The 12,703-nt window shown below is 41.1% G+C and overlaps 1 protein-coding gene across 1 annotated transcript in view; it reads left to right on the top strand.

The window, feature by feature from the left end:
* The window catches only part of SFMBT2 (Scm like with four mbt domains 2), a 2,938,510-nt gene that overhangs the window by 2,173,244 nt on the left and 752,563 nt on the right, over positions 1-12,703 (top strand). Inside the window, 1 exon segment of the mRNA XM_044088354.1 lies at positions 2,641-2,754. Within this exon segment, the coding sequence (XP_043944289.1) occupies positions 2,641-2,754 (114 nt within the window).

Here is a 12,703-nt window from a genome sequence, read left to right on the forward strand (position 1 = left end):
AAACAAGCCTGTTTGTATTCCTTGTATTACCAGCCTTATTGCACTTTGTATTCTCAAGTAGTGTAGGAACTGTCATATGCTCACAATGACCAAAGTAATTCAGTCTGAGACAGTTTCAAAAATATGTATGCAATCTAGACCATTCTTGTTACTCAGTAAGATGATCCATGAGCATCACACACTACCAGCACACATATCTTATCCCAAACATACTAAACTGCCTTATGGTGAGGCTTTAAAAGCCTCTACCAATACCTCCTAGGTTTAAGAAGACCAAGCCTCAGCAGCTATCCACCACCACATCAGCGTCTTTACCCTCTTTTGGGGTCATCATTGTAGGGTTACAGAAGTTATTATGTGACTTGAGCAGTGCAGAATGAAAATTTTCCTGTAGCCAGACAGGAGCAAGTATAATAAAACTATAAAAATCGCTTTGTGTTTTTAATTTGTCTTTGTAAGTAGAGTATGTTAAATAGTAAAGCTGCATTTAATTAATTTAGTCTGTTTTTTTTATTCAAAATAAACTTGTTTTATGGTCATCTAAATGTTTTATTCACTCTGATGGATTTCAGTTGTTTAGGATGCATATATACAAATATATGAAATATTAATTCCTTTTTTTTATTTGACCTTTGATAATTAGGAAAATTCGACTGACCCAATGGCCCATTTTCAGGGGAGGCCTGGAGAGAAAAAATACACAACAGATTCAAAAACTTTAAACAGTAGTTAATAATTGGAGTACATTTACAGAATATTACTAGAATAAATTGTGATCAAGAATACAATATGTACTGCAAGTAGCAAGACATTTTCAAGAATGGGTAGCCTATGTCAAGTAAGCTAACACATAGTTATTCAAAATATTGAGTACATTTCTAATGATATGTGGAGGTGAGAAATAATAGTGTGTTCTGCTGCCAAAATATACAGAAGAATAGAATGAGATGAGGAGTAATGAGCAGGAGCGAAAATTAAGAACATGGAGAGAGCGTTGATTTGTTATTAGAAAGATGAAAATGTTAACGAAAGACATGAGAGAGGAAAATAAATGGCTGAAAAGGTAGAAGAACATACATCAGCAGTATGGTATCATTAAAGTGAGAGTGTCTTTTGATGTTAAGGCATTACTACCTGCTAATAATATATGGAGGTGTTAGTGAATTCAGAGTGAGAAAGGCATAGTTACAGTGAGTATGTTGCCATGCGTCTGTTTTGAGGGTTCGTCAGGTAAAAGTTCATGTGTCAGATATTTTTTTAGATTGGTCTTGAAATTGGAAAAGTTGCTAGTAAGTTTAAGGGAATATGGTGATAGAGTTGAAGCAGTATACACAGCTGGAATAGAGAAAGGTTCCTGCTGATAGGTGTGATCTGTAGGTAGTGATGAGCATTTTTTTTTCATATCGAAGTAGCCTAACAGAGGTGCATGTATGCAATAGGCCCAATAGAGCTTTACTTTGTTCTGGGTTGTATATTAATTTGTGGAGTGTTAGTAGTTGGGTGTGAGTGAGTTGTTTGGGTAATTCAAGCCAATCAAGCTGCTTTAGAGCTAAGCAGTGATGGGATCTGTTTGATGAGCTAGTGGCAAAGTTTGCTGTTTTATTGTAGCATTGGCTTAGTTTATTTTAGATGGGAATCTGAAGGTTAAGCAGCACAGGGGAGCCATGTAGTAAAGTGGTAAGTAAGAGTATAGAGGCCAGGGGTTTATTGGATGAATCAGTTAAGTAGTTTTTTGTTCTATACATTGTCCCTAATTTTTGGTGAGCTTTGTTTTTTGATAACCTGAAATTTAACTTGCATGCGCAATAGGTTATTATCAATGGTCATGCCTAGCAGTTTGGTTTAGGGGGATTACTTCTGTAAGGGTGTTATCAGAAGCTGTTATTAAGAAACTTTGAGATGTGTAAGAGCTTTTTGGAGGTATAGCAGTAGCTTGTTTTTTTTTTTTTTTTTTTTTTTTTTGATTGAGTAGAAGCTGGGAATTATTGAACCAGCTTTCAACTGATTAAAATGAGTCTTGGGTGAGGTGTTGTAGAGTAATTAGGTTAATAGCAGGACTTATTAATGTGTAGTCGTCAGCATATCGAATGAGGAATGCTTCACATTTGGTAAAGTGTAGGTCACTGGTAAATATGTTGAAAACAGTGGCCCCAGTTTGGAACCTTGGGGAGCTCCTGTTTTGGTAGGTAGGAAAGATGAGTAAGAATTAATCCATTTAACAGACTTTCGTCTAATGGAAAGGTAGCTGGAGCAGACTAGCTGGTGGAGGTGTTTGATAGACTAAGTGAACAACTGTTTTAGAAGAAAGCTGGTGGAAACTGTATTGAAGGCCTTGGACAGGTCCAGAAATATGATAGAAACCAGCTGGCCTTTTGCGTCTGGCTAGGTTAATAGTTTTGGTGAAGTTTAAGAGAGCTGTGGTATTACTGTGCCCTGGTCTGAAGCCATGGTGTATGGGGATTAGGAGACTGATTGTTTGTAAATGAGTCATTACTTGCTTATGCATGCATTTTTCAAGGATATTTGAAAATATCTTGCACTAATAATGTTTTCATTACCTTTGTACCATTGCACAAGTAATGACAATGTAAAACAGTAACAATGAAACAAAACTTTACACTTATTTTAATTGTTTCCCAGGTCTGAAGAGGCCTTTTCCAGAATATATTGTTGATGTGTACTCTATGGACATTTTTCCAGTCGGATGGTGTGAGACAAATGGCTATCCTTTAACTCCTCCACACAGAGCAGTAGGTAAGTACTTCTCCATCTTTCATTGCATAGAACATCGTATGAAAGAATATAGTCTTCTCATGTTATAAAAATAATCAAAAATGATATAAACTTTTAATGTAATTATTTTATCTTCTTGTATGTAGAGTACAGTAGTTGTTTCTTCCAGAGGCATCTGGTAGTTCATTATGCAGTCAAGATTATAAACTGCTAACAACTTTTAAACTGTATACATGTGTTTGTGTCAAATGTTTGGTTACAGGCTTTGTAAGTGGGATTAAGTCAAGTTACCAGTCTAATGCTGTCAGATCAGACCTGAAAACAGGTACTTGTGATTAGTGGACCTTAAGGTGCTACTTTATGAAGGCTGAATTTAATACACTGAAATATACTGGTGCTGCTTTATGGGTTCATGAGTGCCATAAACTCATGGAGATCCAGAAGTGTAATGGCATCATGATGATTGCAAATGAGCTTGTGTTTTACCACTGTCCTGCATTCAACATTATTTTAAACCTACAATGTCCTCTGACAGTTTTATGCTATATTCTTCTTCTGTTCCATTAATGTGGATGCCTGCCGCCGCAGTCTTGATTATTTCTGAAATATAATCAGTTTTCTTGTGAGAAATGTTATGTGTTCAGTGTAGCAAGAAATAGTATGCTCCCAGCTGGTAGCAAGATAGCGACACTTACTTTAAACTGAAATAAACCATGCTCTTTGGTCCTTTCATGTAAAAATATTGCATATTTTCAGTCAGATTAGTCAGTAGCCATTCCAGATACTCTCTAATGCAATTTAGGTCGTTATTTAAAAGTATCTGGCTGAAAGCAGGGGATAATATATTTTTAATTGTGACGCATATCAGTTCAGGAGATGAAGTTATGAAATATTTAGTTTTTTTTTTAATGATCTGGTTGGTTTTCTCTCTTTGTACTCTTTCCACTGAGGGAAAAAAAACACTTTGTTCTGTAGTTGTGCACAGACAGCCATTGTGATAATGAAGAAGCTGTCAGCATGGAAATGTTCCTTTAGTATAGAAGGTCACTGAAGCAGAACATTTTGAATGTTTTCCACCACTTCCTGCATGACCTTTTTGTTTTGATTTGTGCTCCATAAAGATAACACAAAATGTTCTCTGTAGGAACAGCTTGCCCCAGCTGCATATTTTTGGTAATACTTAATTTTGTGGAAGAAGGTGTTGTAATACACTATTTTATAAAGTCAAGATCATTTTAGGGGTCAAGTGTTTGCAAAGTTAGTTTATTTTTTCCTTACTATGGAACAAAGTTTTCTCCCAAACTTGCACCAGGAAATTAACAGAATCTGTTTTGCTGCATCACTGAACTTCCCATATTCACTTGTTTGCTTGTTGTTTTCATTTTTAATAACTGTATATGAACCGTTTAACTGATCCTTTGCAGCTGTTGCCACAGCTAAAAGGTACAAACAGAAACGTTTGTATGTTGCATATAGATGAATTATTTACATTAGATACAAGTATTTAAATTACTGGATTTCAGTGTTGTATTTTATATAAAATACTACATAGTTCATAGTTAAGCGTGCAAAATGTTTCTAAAAGGATTCAAATTCCTGTGCTAATAACACAATATGTTTGCAGAATAACTGTTACTGTGCAAAGGCTACCCTCCATCGTATTAGCAAATTAATTATTGTAATTACAAAGTACTGATTTTTAATATGAAATGTGCTCAGGCAATGCATATCAATATCTGAGTGCATTTATCATGCAAGTATTCAGTTGGGGTAGTGTTTAAGATTGTAAACAAGTGCAGAATACGCATTGGTGTTTTTAGTTACTTTTTTGGTCAGTGTTTCTAAAGATTGTGCACTTGGTGATGGTGTTAGTTATTCAGAATGGTCATTCTGAATGTTATAGGATTTAAAATATTTCTGATCTAAGTGGAAAGAGAGCTCCATTGTGCTAGAGCTGTAACATTTTTCCTCAATTACCAGGTTCGTAATAGGCATTTTCATTTTTAGAGCACCATATTATTAAGATGCAAATGAATGCTGTTGCATTTTTTGTACAGTTTTCCAGCAAGTATTGAATAGTATCCTGAGGCTTAATCATGTTTGGGTATTAAGGCTGAGGAATATTGTTTTATTCCCACGTATCAGTCTTGTCTTAGAGGATGCTGTATTTGTGGACAGAAAGCACTCTGTCTGTAGCACTTTAAAAATTGATTCCATGTGTAAATCCCTGAGGACTAGACTAGCAGTCTGACTAAGCATCTTAAAGCAAATACCTATGCAAGATCTTTTGCCCAGCACAGGTTCCGAGATAACTCAGCACGTTTCCATTCTGTCAGTGGAAAATTAGTCCAAAGCTTCGGACAGGGCAGGCAGGCAGATGTGTTTTCTCCTGTGCCATTCAGTCTGTTCCACATGCTCTATTTTTTTTTTGTTATTTTTTGTATGGACAAGGCTCTGAAGAAGCCTACAGATTCCTCAACTTCTCAGGTCAAGGGCTCTGTGATTAAGACCCTTTCAGCAACTATTTTAGAGGGCTTCCACTATACAAATCAGTTCTGATAATGTTGATGCTGTGACTAGGGCAGTAACATCTGGGCTTGTATCTGCAGTAAAAGGCATGGTTAAGCATGGTCTTTCAAGAAGGAGCCGATACAATCTATTCTGGATACCTTCAAAAAGGGAAAGACTCATTGACCACTAAGGAGGGTCTTAATGATGGTCATTTCTGCCATCATCTGCTTTTTGTAGAGCATTCCACCAGTGTAAAAGTAACACTTTCACAGACAGAGGCAAACATCCGAACAATAGCTGTTATTTCTCCCTCTCACTATCTCCTTGCCAATTTTCCATTTAAACAGACTACTGAAAATGCATCAGTGCGGTCTTGACTATCTATTAGAACTCCACTCAGTAGGCTAGTTCTTCATGTTTGCACCAACTTGGAAAACCACCAGCAAGGACAAGTAAGTGAGTTCTAGATTTGGTTTCAAACAGCTACATCTTGGACTGCTTTGAATCTCTCCTCTTAAGATGCCTTCTTCAGGGACATTCAGCCTCTGTGGATTTTGTAGATTATACTCAGGCTATACTTGTCATAGGGGCCAGAGAGCCTGTTCCTGCTTTAGAAAGAGGAAGAGGGTGATATTCGCACCCCTTTCTATTTTTGGAGGCAAAATCAGGGGTGAAGTTGGGATGTTCCATCCCATTTTAGATCTCAGCAACTTTGATGCGTACATCTGGTGCATCAAGATCTGATGATGTCCATTTTCATCTGAGTCACTGTTGGGGCTTGGATGTAGTCTTGGCACGACCAGACGTGTGGATCCAGGGCTCTGACTCTGATTAAAGAAATAACATGCCTAAAAACTTTGAGCACTGTGGGACCAATACCTCAAAAACAATAATTTGACAAACAGTACAAATACTATCTCCGTAAACAATGCGCTCAAATCTATGCTAAACAATTACTTGTGAGATTGTCACAAGTCTTTGTGAAATTATGTTAAAGAATTAAACTTAAATGTCTGTGAGATGTGTAAAGCGTACATCAAAAGAAGCAGCGTATAATCAGCATATAAAGAAAATGTGCTCACAAATACAAATCCATATTCAAAAAAGTCCAATTATGTAGAGTGTATGTGTTAATCCAATGAATGTATGTACATAGAAATAAAACGTCCCTTAATGTCAACATACAATGAAATAGTAATATGATTAAAAATGTAAAGAAAATTATATAGTAATGTACAGTATGTAGTAAAATTTCATATGACTAATGTTTAATGAATTATTTATTATTTTTTGAATGAACTCAATTGCTTACATCACTGATTTAATCTATTTAAATAACAGGAAGTGACGTATAACTGTTTTTGAAAATGTTTGGCAGGAGCCAAACGAAAGCGCTTAATTTATACTGTCTTTTTTATGCTTTGTGGATTTGTTACATTAAACCCTTGCTGAGTATTATTCAGTTGGACATTCGTTTTTTGTGGGTTTTGTGCCATCATACTTTCGTCGAGCAAGTCCGTTTCTCTTGGTTTACGTTTGGTTTGCTTATTCCACTTTATTTACTTTAGGGCAAAATGTCAGCATATATTTTCAATTTGGGTCTAATATTTGTCATCCTGACAGCTGATTTGAAAGACATTTTGTTTTTATTTCCGTTTTTATCTTAATAATGAAATAATTATATTCTAAGTGAGGTGTTACCGTTACAGGAATTTTACAACAAGGACAGGGCACTTCACTGTGGTCTAATAAACTAATCCATTCTAATCGTGTCTCTTCATTTGTAAGTCCAGTTTGTCAAATACTAACATGATTATAAGTCTTGTGCACAGAGCAGTACTATTTTATGTTTTACTGCTTGAGGTGGAGTTTGTAGATATATGCAGAAGAGGGAAGAATTGATCTGATGATGTTTGTTTCCATCCAGTCTTAACCTGTGTGTTATCGGATCTGACTCTGATCCAACTCAGAATCGTCAGACGTAGAGGTCTGCCTCCTCTACCTGTAAGCCCCAACTGTGGATCACTCTCCCCCAGATCTTGTTTAAAGCCATTGTCTTGGGATCATTGTCAACAAGTTCCACTGACTAGTATCCTTTTGGATATTTTTTTGACTAGCATTTTGTGGCGTGTATTAGCATTCCCGCTTTTGTCCTCTTTTCTCTTGAGATGACACTGTAGTTATTTAGATTATGTGTGTCAGAAACTAATTCCTTTATTTTCCTAGTTATTAGATAGTAGCTGCAGAGTAACTGTTGAGGTTATTGCCTTGTTGTCTTGTTACACATTAATAGGTAATTAGGTAGGTTAGTTCAGTTACTTGTGTGTTTTCACTGTGTAATAGGGTGCCTTTGTTACCCCTAAGATGGACAGTTCTAAGGATTTGGGGTTTAAGAAATGTGTGTTGTGTGGGCATAAACTGTCTCTGCAGGATGCTCATGACAAATGTGTGTATTGTTTGGTGTTGCTCATTTGGACACTGTCAGGCATATGCCACATTCGGCAGTTGCCTATTATTGAATGGCAAACTAAGTTGTAGTAAAGGACCTGCTCAAGCCATCTTCACCTTCTTCTTCCTCCCGCAGTAATAGGTCTGACAAGTGGGAGAAGGAGATATAAAGAAAAAAAGAGGCTATGGCCTATGAGTAAGACTGTGAGGGCTGCAAATGACCCTCATTTTCAGAGGAACTGCCAGAGCCGAAGGTAGACCACCCTTTGGCCCCTCCAGGTCTGATGCCTTTGAGTCCTTCAGTACTGACTTGGCCCCAGTATCTTATAATGCTTGTATCAGAGTCCTCTAACTCCCCAACTTTCAGCATACCAGCCCCCCTTCTACCTAAAGACCCCACTGCTTCCTCAGGTAGACTGAAGTTACTCTTCTGCCCTATTACTTTTGAAGAGTTTTCTCCAGGGCCATCTCCTTCTCCCCATCAGGTCTAATTTTACCCTTTTTTAAGAATCAGTTCCAGTGGCCACATGAGGTCATTAAAGCCACCTTTGATGGCCTCATTGTTTAGGTCTGTCAGCTCAGTCTGGAGCTTGAAGTTTTCAGATGTGGAATGATTGATGAGATCCTACCTGCAGGCTTAGGTTCAAGTGATGAGATCCTACCTGCAGGCTTAGGTTCAATTAAGTATCATCCCTGTCTCCTTGGTCCAGAGATCTGAGGATGTCCTTACATTCACTGCTGCAGTATTCTTAACAGATAGGATTCCTGGTATGGAAGCCCAAACATCTGGCGAGTCTACCAAAGACTACTTGTTGTTTTTAAAAGGTATACCAAATGTCACCCAAATGCTCGTTGTGTAGCATAGGCCTACCATAATCAGAACTTCTTTGCCGCCAGTCTGAACGTATCATGTTAAGTTGTCTATCTCGCCTTCGTTCTTGCTGGTCGGGATTGGAGCCGATCCTCGGCTCTGACTCGGCCGTCTTCTATAGCTCGAGAGCTATTTACTGGCTCGAGGCTACCCCTTAACCCATGATGCCTAGCGCTAGGTACCCAGATCTTGTTTGCCACTTAAGCTGCAAGGTGTTGTTTTTACTGGCTCAGGCTTGTAATAAGTTTCTTATTGAACATTTCTTCTAAGATTAGTGTTTTTTCGGGAGTTATTGTTTAGTTTTTAGTCTCTACTTCTTGTTGTGTTAGCTAAGTATATTGTAGTTCCCCCCCTTAGAACTCGTTTAAATTAGAGAGTTCTCCCCCTCCCCCTCCCATCCCTTTCTGTCAGGTTAGCACTTAGTTTCAAGGCTTTCCTTCTATCTTCCTTTAGGTAGCCATTTAAGTTAGAGGCTTCCTAGTTTTAAAAAAAAATCTTTAGCTTTAGCTGTAGTATACTGTATGTTTTTCTCTCTCTCTTTTTTTTTTTTTTTTTTTGCTGTTATTGGTGTTTTGGTATTTTGTTATAGCTTTTCGGCCTTTTAGCTAAGATCAGTGTAGTATCTCTTCAGGTATTTTGTCGGATATGTCTAAAGAATCCAAGGTATCTGGATTCAAGAAGTGTGACTCATGGAGTCAGAAAATGTCTCTGACAGATGGGCACACTTCTTGCGTCTACTGCTTAGGCGCAGTGCACCTGCAGGACTCTTGTTCTATATGCCATGCATTTAGTCCAAGAGTTCTGCAGGAGCGCAAAAATAAGCTTATTCTTAGAGGTCTTTTAAAGCCCCAGGATTCACCAGCCAAGGCTCAGCCTGTGAAATTCACAAAACCGACCAAATCGTCAGCTCCAAGCTCGGAGCCGTCATTGGTTCAGACTTTACCTCCAGTTTGGTTCCGGCTGGAATCGAGTCGATGAGACTATCTCCCCATCGGCTCCAACAGAAACTTCAGAGCCACAAGAGGCTGAGGTCCCCTTCTCTAGAGTCCATACATTCGGCTACTCGGTCTCCCGTGCTTCAGAGTGAGCGCAGTCACAGATCTTCCCACTCCTCTCGGTCCTCTAGGCTCTCGGATCACGATGTGGAGAGAGTGGTCAGTAGGTTGCTGAAGTCGCAGGCACTTGCCAAGATGTTGTCCATCCCTCCTCAACAGGTGTCGGCTCCGTCCACTTCTATCGATGTTCCTCCTCCTACTCCTTTGAACTCTGAGCTGGAGTTCGTTGGGGTTTGAGTTGTGGAACCGTCGGCTCGGATAACTATATCTCCTTCGGTTCTCTCATCAGCTGCGATTCCGTCGAGGGACCTGGGTGCTGAGGCTTCCTCGTCGGCTCCGAGGGGGCGAGTGGCATCGGACCCTTGTCTGACCCCATTCTCCCTCTCGGAGCTTTGGCGCAGGTGAGTTCGGCTCCTACATCGGCCTCGGAACCGTCTCCCTCAGTGCGGAGAAGGATTCTGATTTCCTCGGAACTGGATCCTTCTCTGTATCGTGGCAGGGATGCCTTCGATGTCATGAGGCGTGTGCTGGTCTCTGAGTCAGCTCCACGATCGACCCCAAAGACTCCATCCCCTGTAGTGCCTTTGCCAACCTCTGCTCCTCCTCCAGACACCAAGCGTGGGGAACCGGCTCTCCAGTGCACCCCATTGGGTGTTTCCTCTTCTTCCAAGGCCTCCCCTGATCATTCAGAGGAGCCCCCTCGTAAGAAGAAGTGCAAGAGGAAGCACATTGACTCCCCTGAGTCTGTCACTTCTGATACAGACTTAGATGATTCGGAAGGGTCCCCGAGGTCCCCCTCTGAAGATGTTTCCTTCTCGGACAGCCTAGAAATGCTTAAGCAGAGGGGGAACTGGAGTCCCTAGCCCCTACCGAGGATGAGTCTGTATTCCTGGATGCGTTTGGTTCCTGATCTTCCACCTTCTGGGTTTCTCCGCCTTTCGATCCACTCATGTCTGTGGTGGCTCGAAAGGCTTGATCAGCCTCGGATACAGTGGAACCAACTCCGAGGAGACCAAGCAAGTTTATCACTGCACCCCTTCATAAACAGTTCCTTACCAAAGGTGTTCCTGTGGATGCCATGTTGGTAGCAGCAGCCACTAAAAAGCAGTTAGCGGAAACTTCTTTGTCTGCCCATCCTCCTAACAAGGAGTGTAGGACTATGGATAGATACGGGAAGCAAATGTTTGCTTCATCTACCTTTTCTTTGAGGTCACTGAATTACTTATGCCATTTTACCATGCCATGCCGGGCTTCAGAGGGATCTCCTTAAAGAGCTCGGAGATACCCTTCAAGATACATCAGCTGAAGGGGCTCAAGCTAAAGTGGCTTCCCAGCTTGCAACCCTTAATTCCGTAGTCAGCTCCTCCATGAGGCTCATTTCCTATGCAGCCAGTGGTGCGAGTACAGGCGTGGCCCTTAGGAGACACGCATGGATGTGGCTGTGTAATTTTGCGGTACCCTTTAGAGCGTCATTTACCAACATCCCCTTTGATGGTTCCTTTCTTTTTGGACCACAGGTGAAAGACACTTTGACTAGGTGTGAGCAAGAAGACAAGACTTTCTGCTGTGGGAGTCCTTTTTTCCACTCCTTCCAGACCATACCCCAAGGGTCAGAAGAGTGGTAAAATGTGGTTCCGAAAATCCCAGGGAGCCCCGCCTGACACACACAGCAATTTTTCCTCCAGGGGCAGAGGAGGAAACAACAACAACAGACGCTGCCCTCGTGGCAGAGGGGGTCTGCAGAACCAGGGCAGCAGAGAATCCTTCTCTGGGAAGCCCTTCCAGCATCCCTGAAGGGTTGCCCGGCTGCCCGTCTCTGGAGGCAGTCGGGGGAAGACTTTCACTGTACCCAAAAGCCTGGCAAAGTTTAATGTAAGACAAATGGGTACAGTCAATTATATCCGGAGGTTACAAAATCCCTTTCTCTCAGCCCCCCTTACCGTCAAGCAAATCCCTTCCAGATGTTCCACCCAATCTGAGGGACCAAGCAGTCATATAAGTTTCAAAACTGCTAGAAAAAAGAGTCATCCAGGAAGTCCCGGCAGACCAACATGGATCCGGAACTTACTCAAGGTTTTTTTGGTACAAAAAAGACAGGGGACTGGAGACCGATTCTGGATCTCAGCAGACTAAACAAGTCTGTTCAAAGAACAAAGTTTTGGATGGTCACGCTACAGTCCATTCTACCCTTTCTGTGTCAGGACAATTGGATGTGCTCCATAGATATTCAGGATGCGTACTATCACATCAAAATGGACAGGCCCTCCAGGAGATTCCTTTGCTTCCAGCTGGGAGCCAGGCATTACCAGTTCAGAGCTCTACCCTTTGGTCTCACCACAGCCCCCAGGGTGTTCACCAAATGTATGGCAGTGGTCACTGCTCACCTGAGATGTCAAGGATTCCAGGTGTTTCCATATCTAGATGACTGGCTCCTCACTGCTACTACCAGGCATCAACTTCTGCAAGCCAGGGACTACACAATCACAATCTGCTCCCAGCTAGGCATTACAATAAACTTCGAAAAATCTGCCTTGTTGCCCTGTCAATCTATCACCTATATAGGAGCAGACTTAGACACAAGGAACATGTCCGCAAGGCTTCCGCCAGACAGGGTATCATTAATTCGCCAGCAAGTACAAATCCTAATGCAGAGCAAAAGGATCCAAGTCAGATTCGTCCTTCAGACTTTGGGTTCCATGGCAGCGGCAATTCTCCTAATCCCTCTGGCCCGCTTTCACATGAGAATCCTTCAATGGCTTCTGTTCACACAGTGGTCTTTCCAACAGCTTCCCGTGTCTCACATGATTATGATTACAGAAGCATGCAAAAGGCACCTTTCCTGGTGGATGGGTCTCCCCACTAGTGTCTCAGGGCAGACCCTTCATTCAGCCCCCTCCGGTTACCACAGTGACCACAGACTCTTCCCTGATAGGGTGGGGGGGACATTATCAGGGCAGGACAGTCCAAGGCACTTGGCAGCTTCACGAGTACCATCTGCATATAAACGTCTTAGAAATGAGAGCTGTGCTCTTAGCATTGCAAGCTGTTCAGGACACTCTTCCTTCTGGGACCATTGCAATCCAAA

This window comes from Protopterus annectens, chromosome 11.part0 (assembly GCF_019279795.1).
Source record: "Protopterus annectens isolate FY-2018-M chromosome 11.part0, PAN1.0, whole genome shotgun sequence".
NCBI classification, from domain to species: Eukaryota; Metazoa; Chordata; order Ceratodontiformes; family Protopteridae; genus Protopterus; species Protopterus annectens.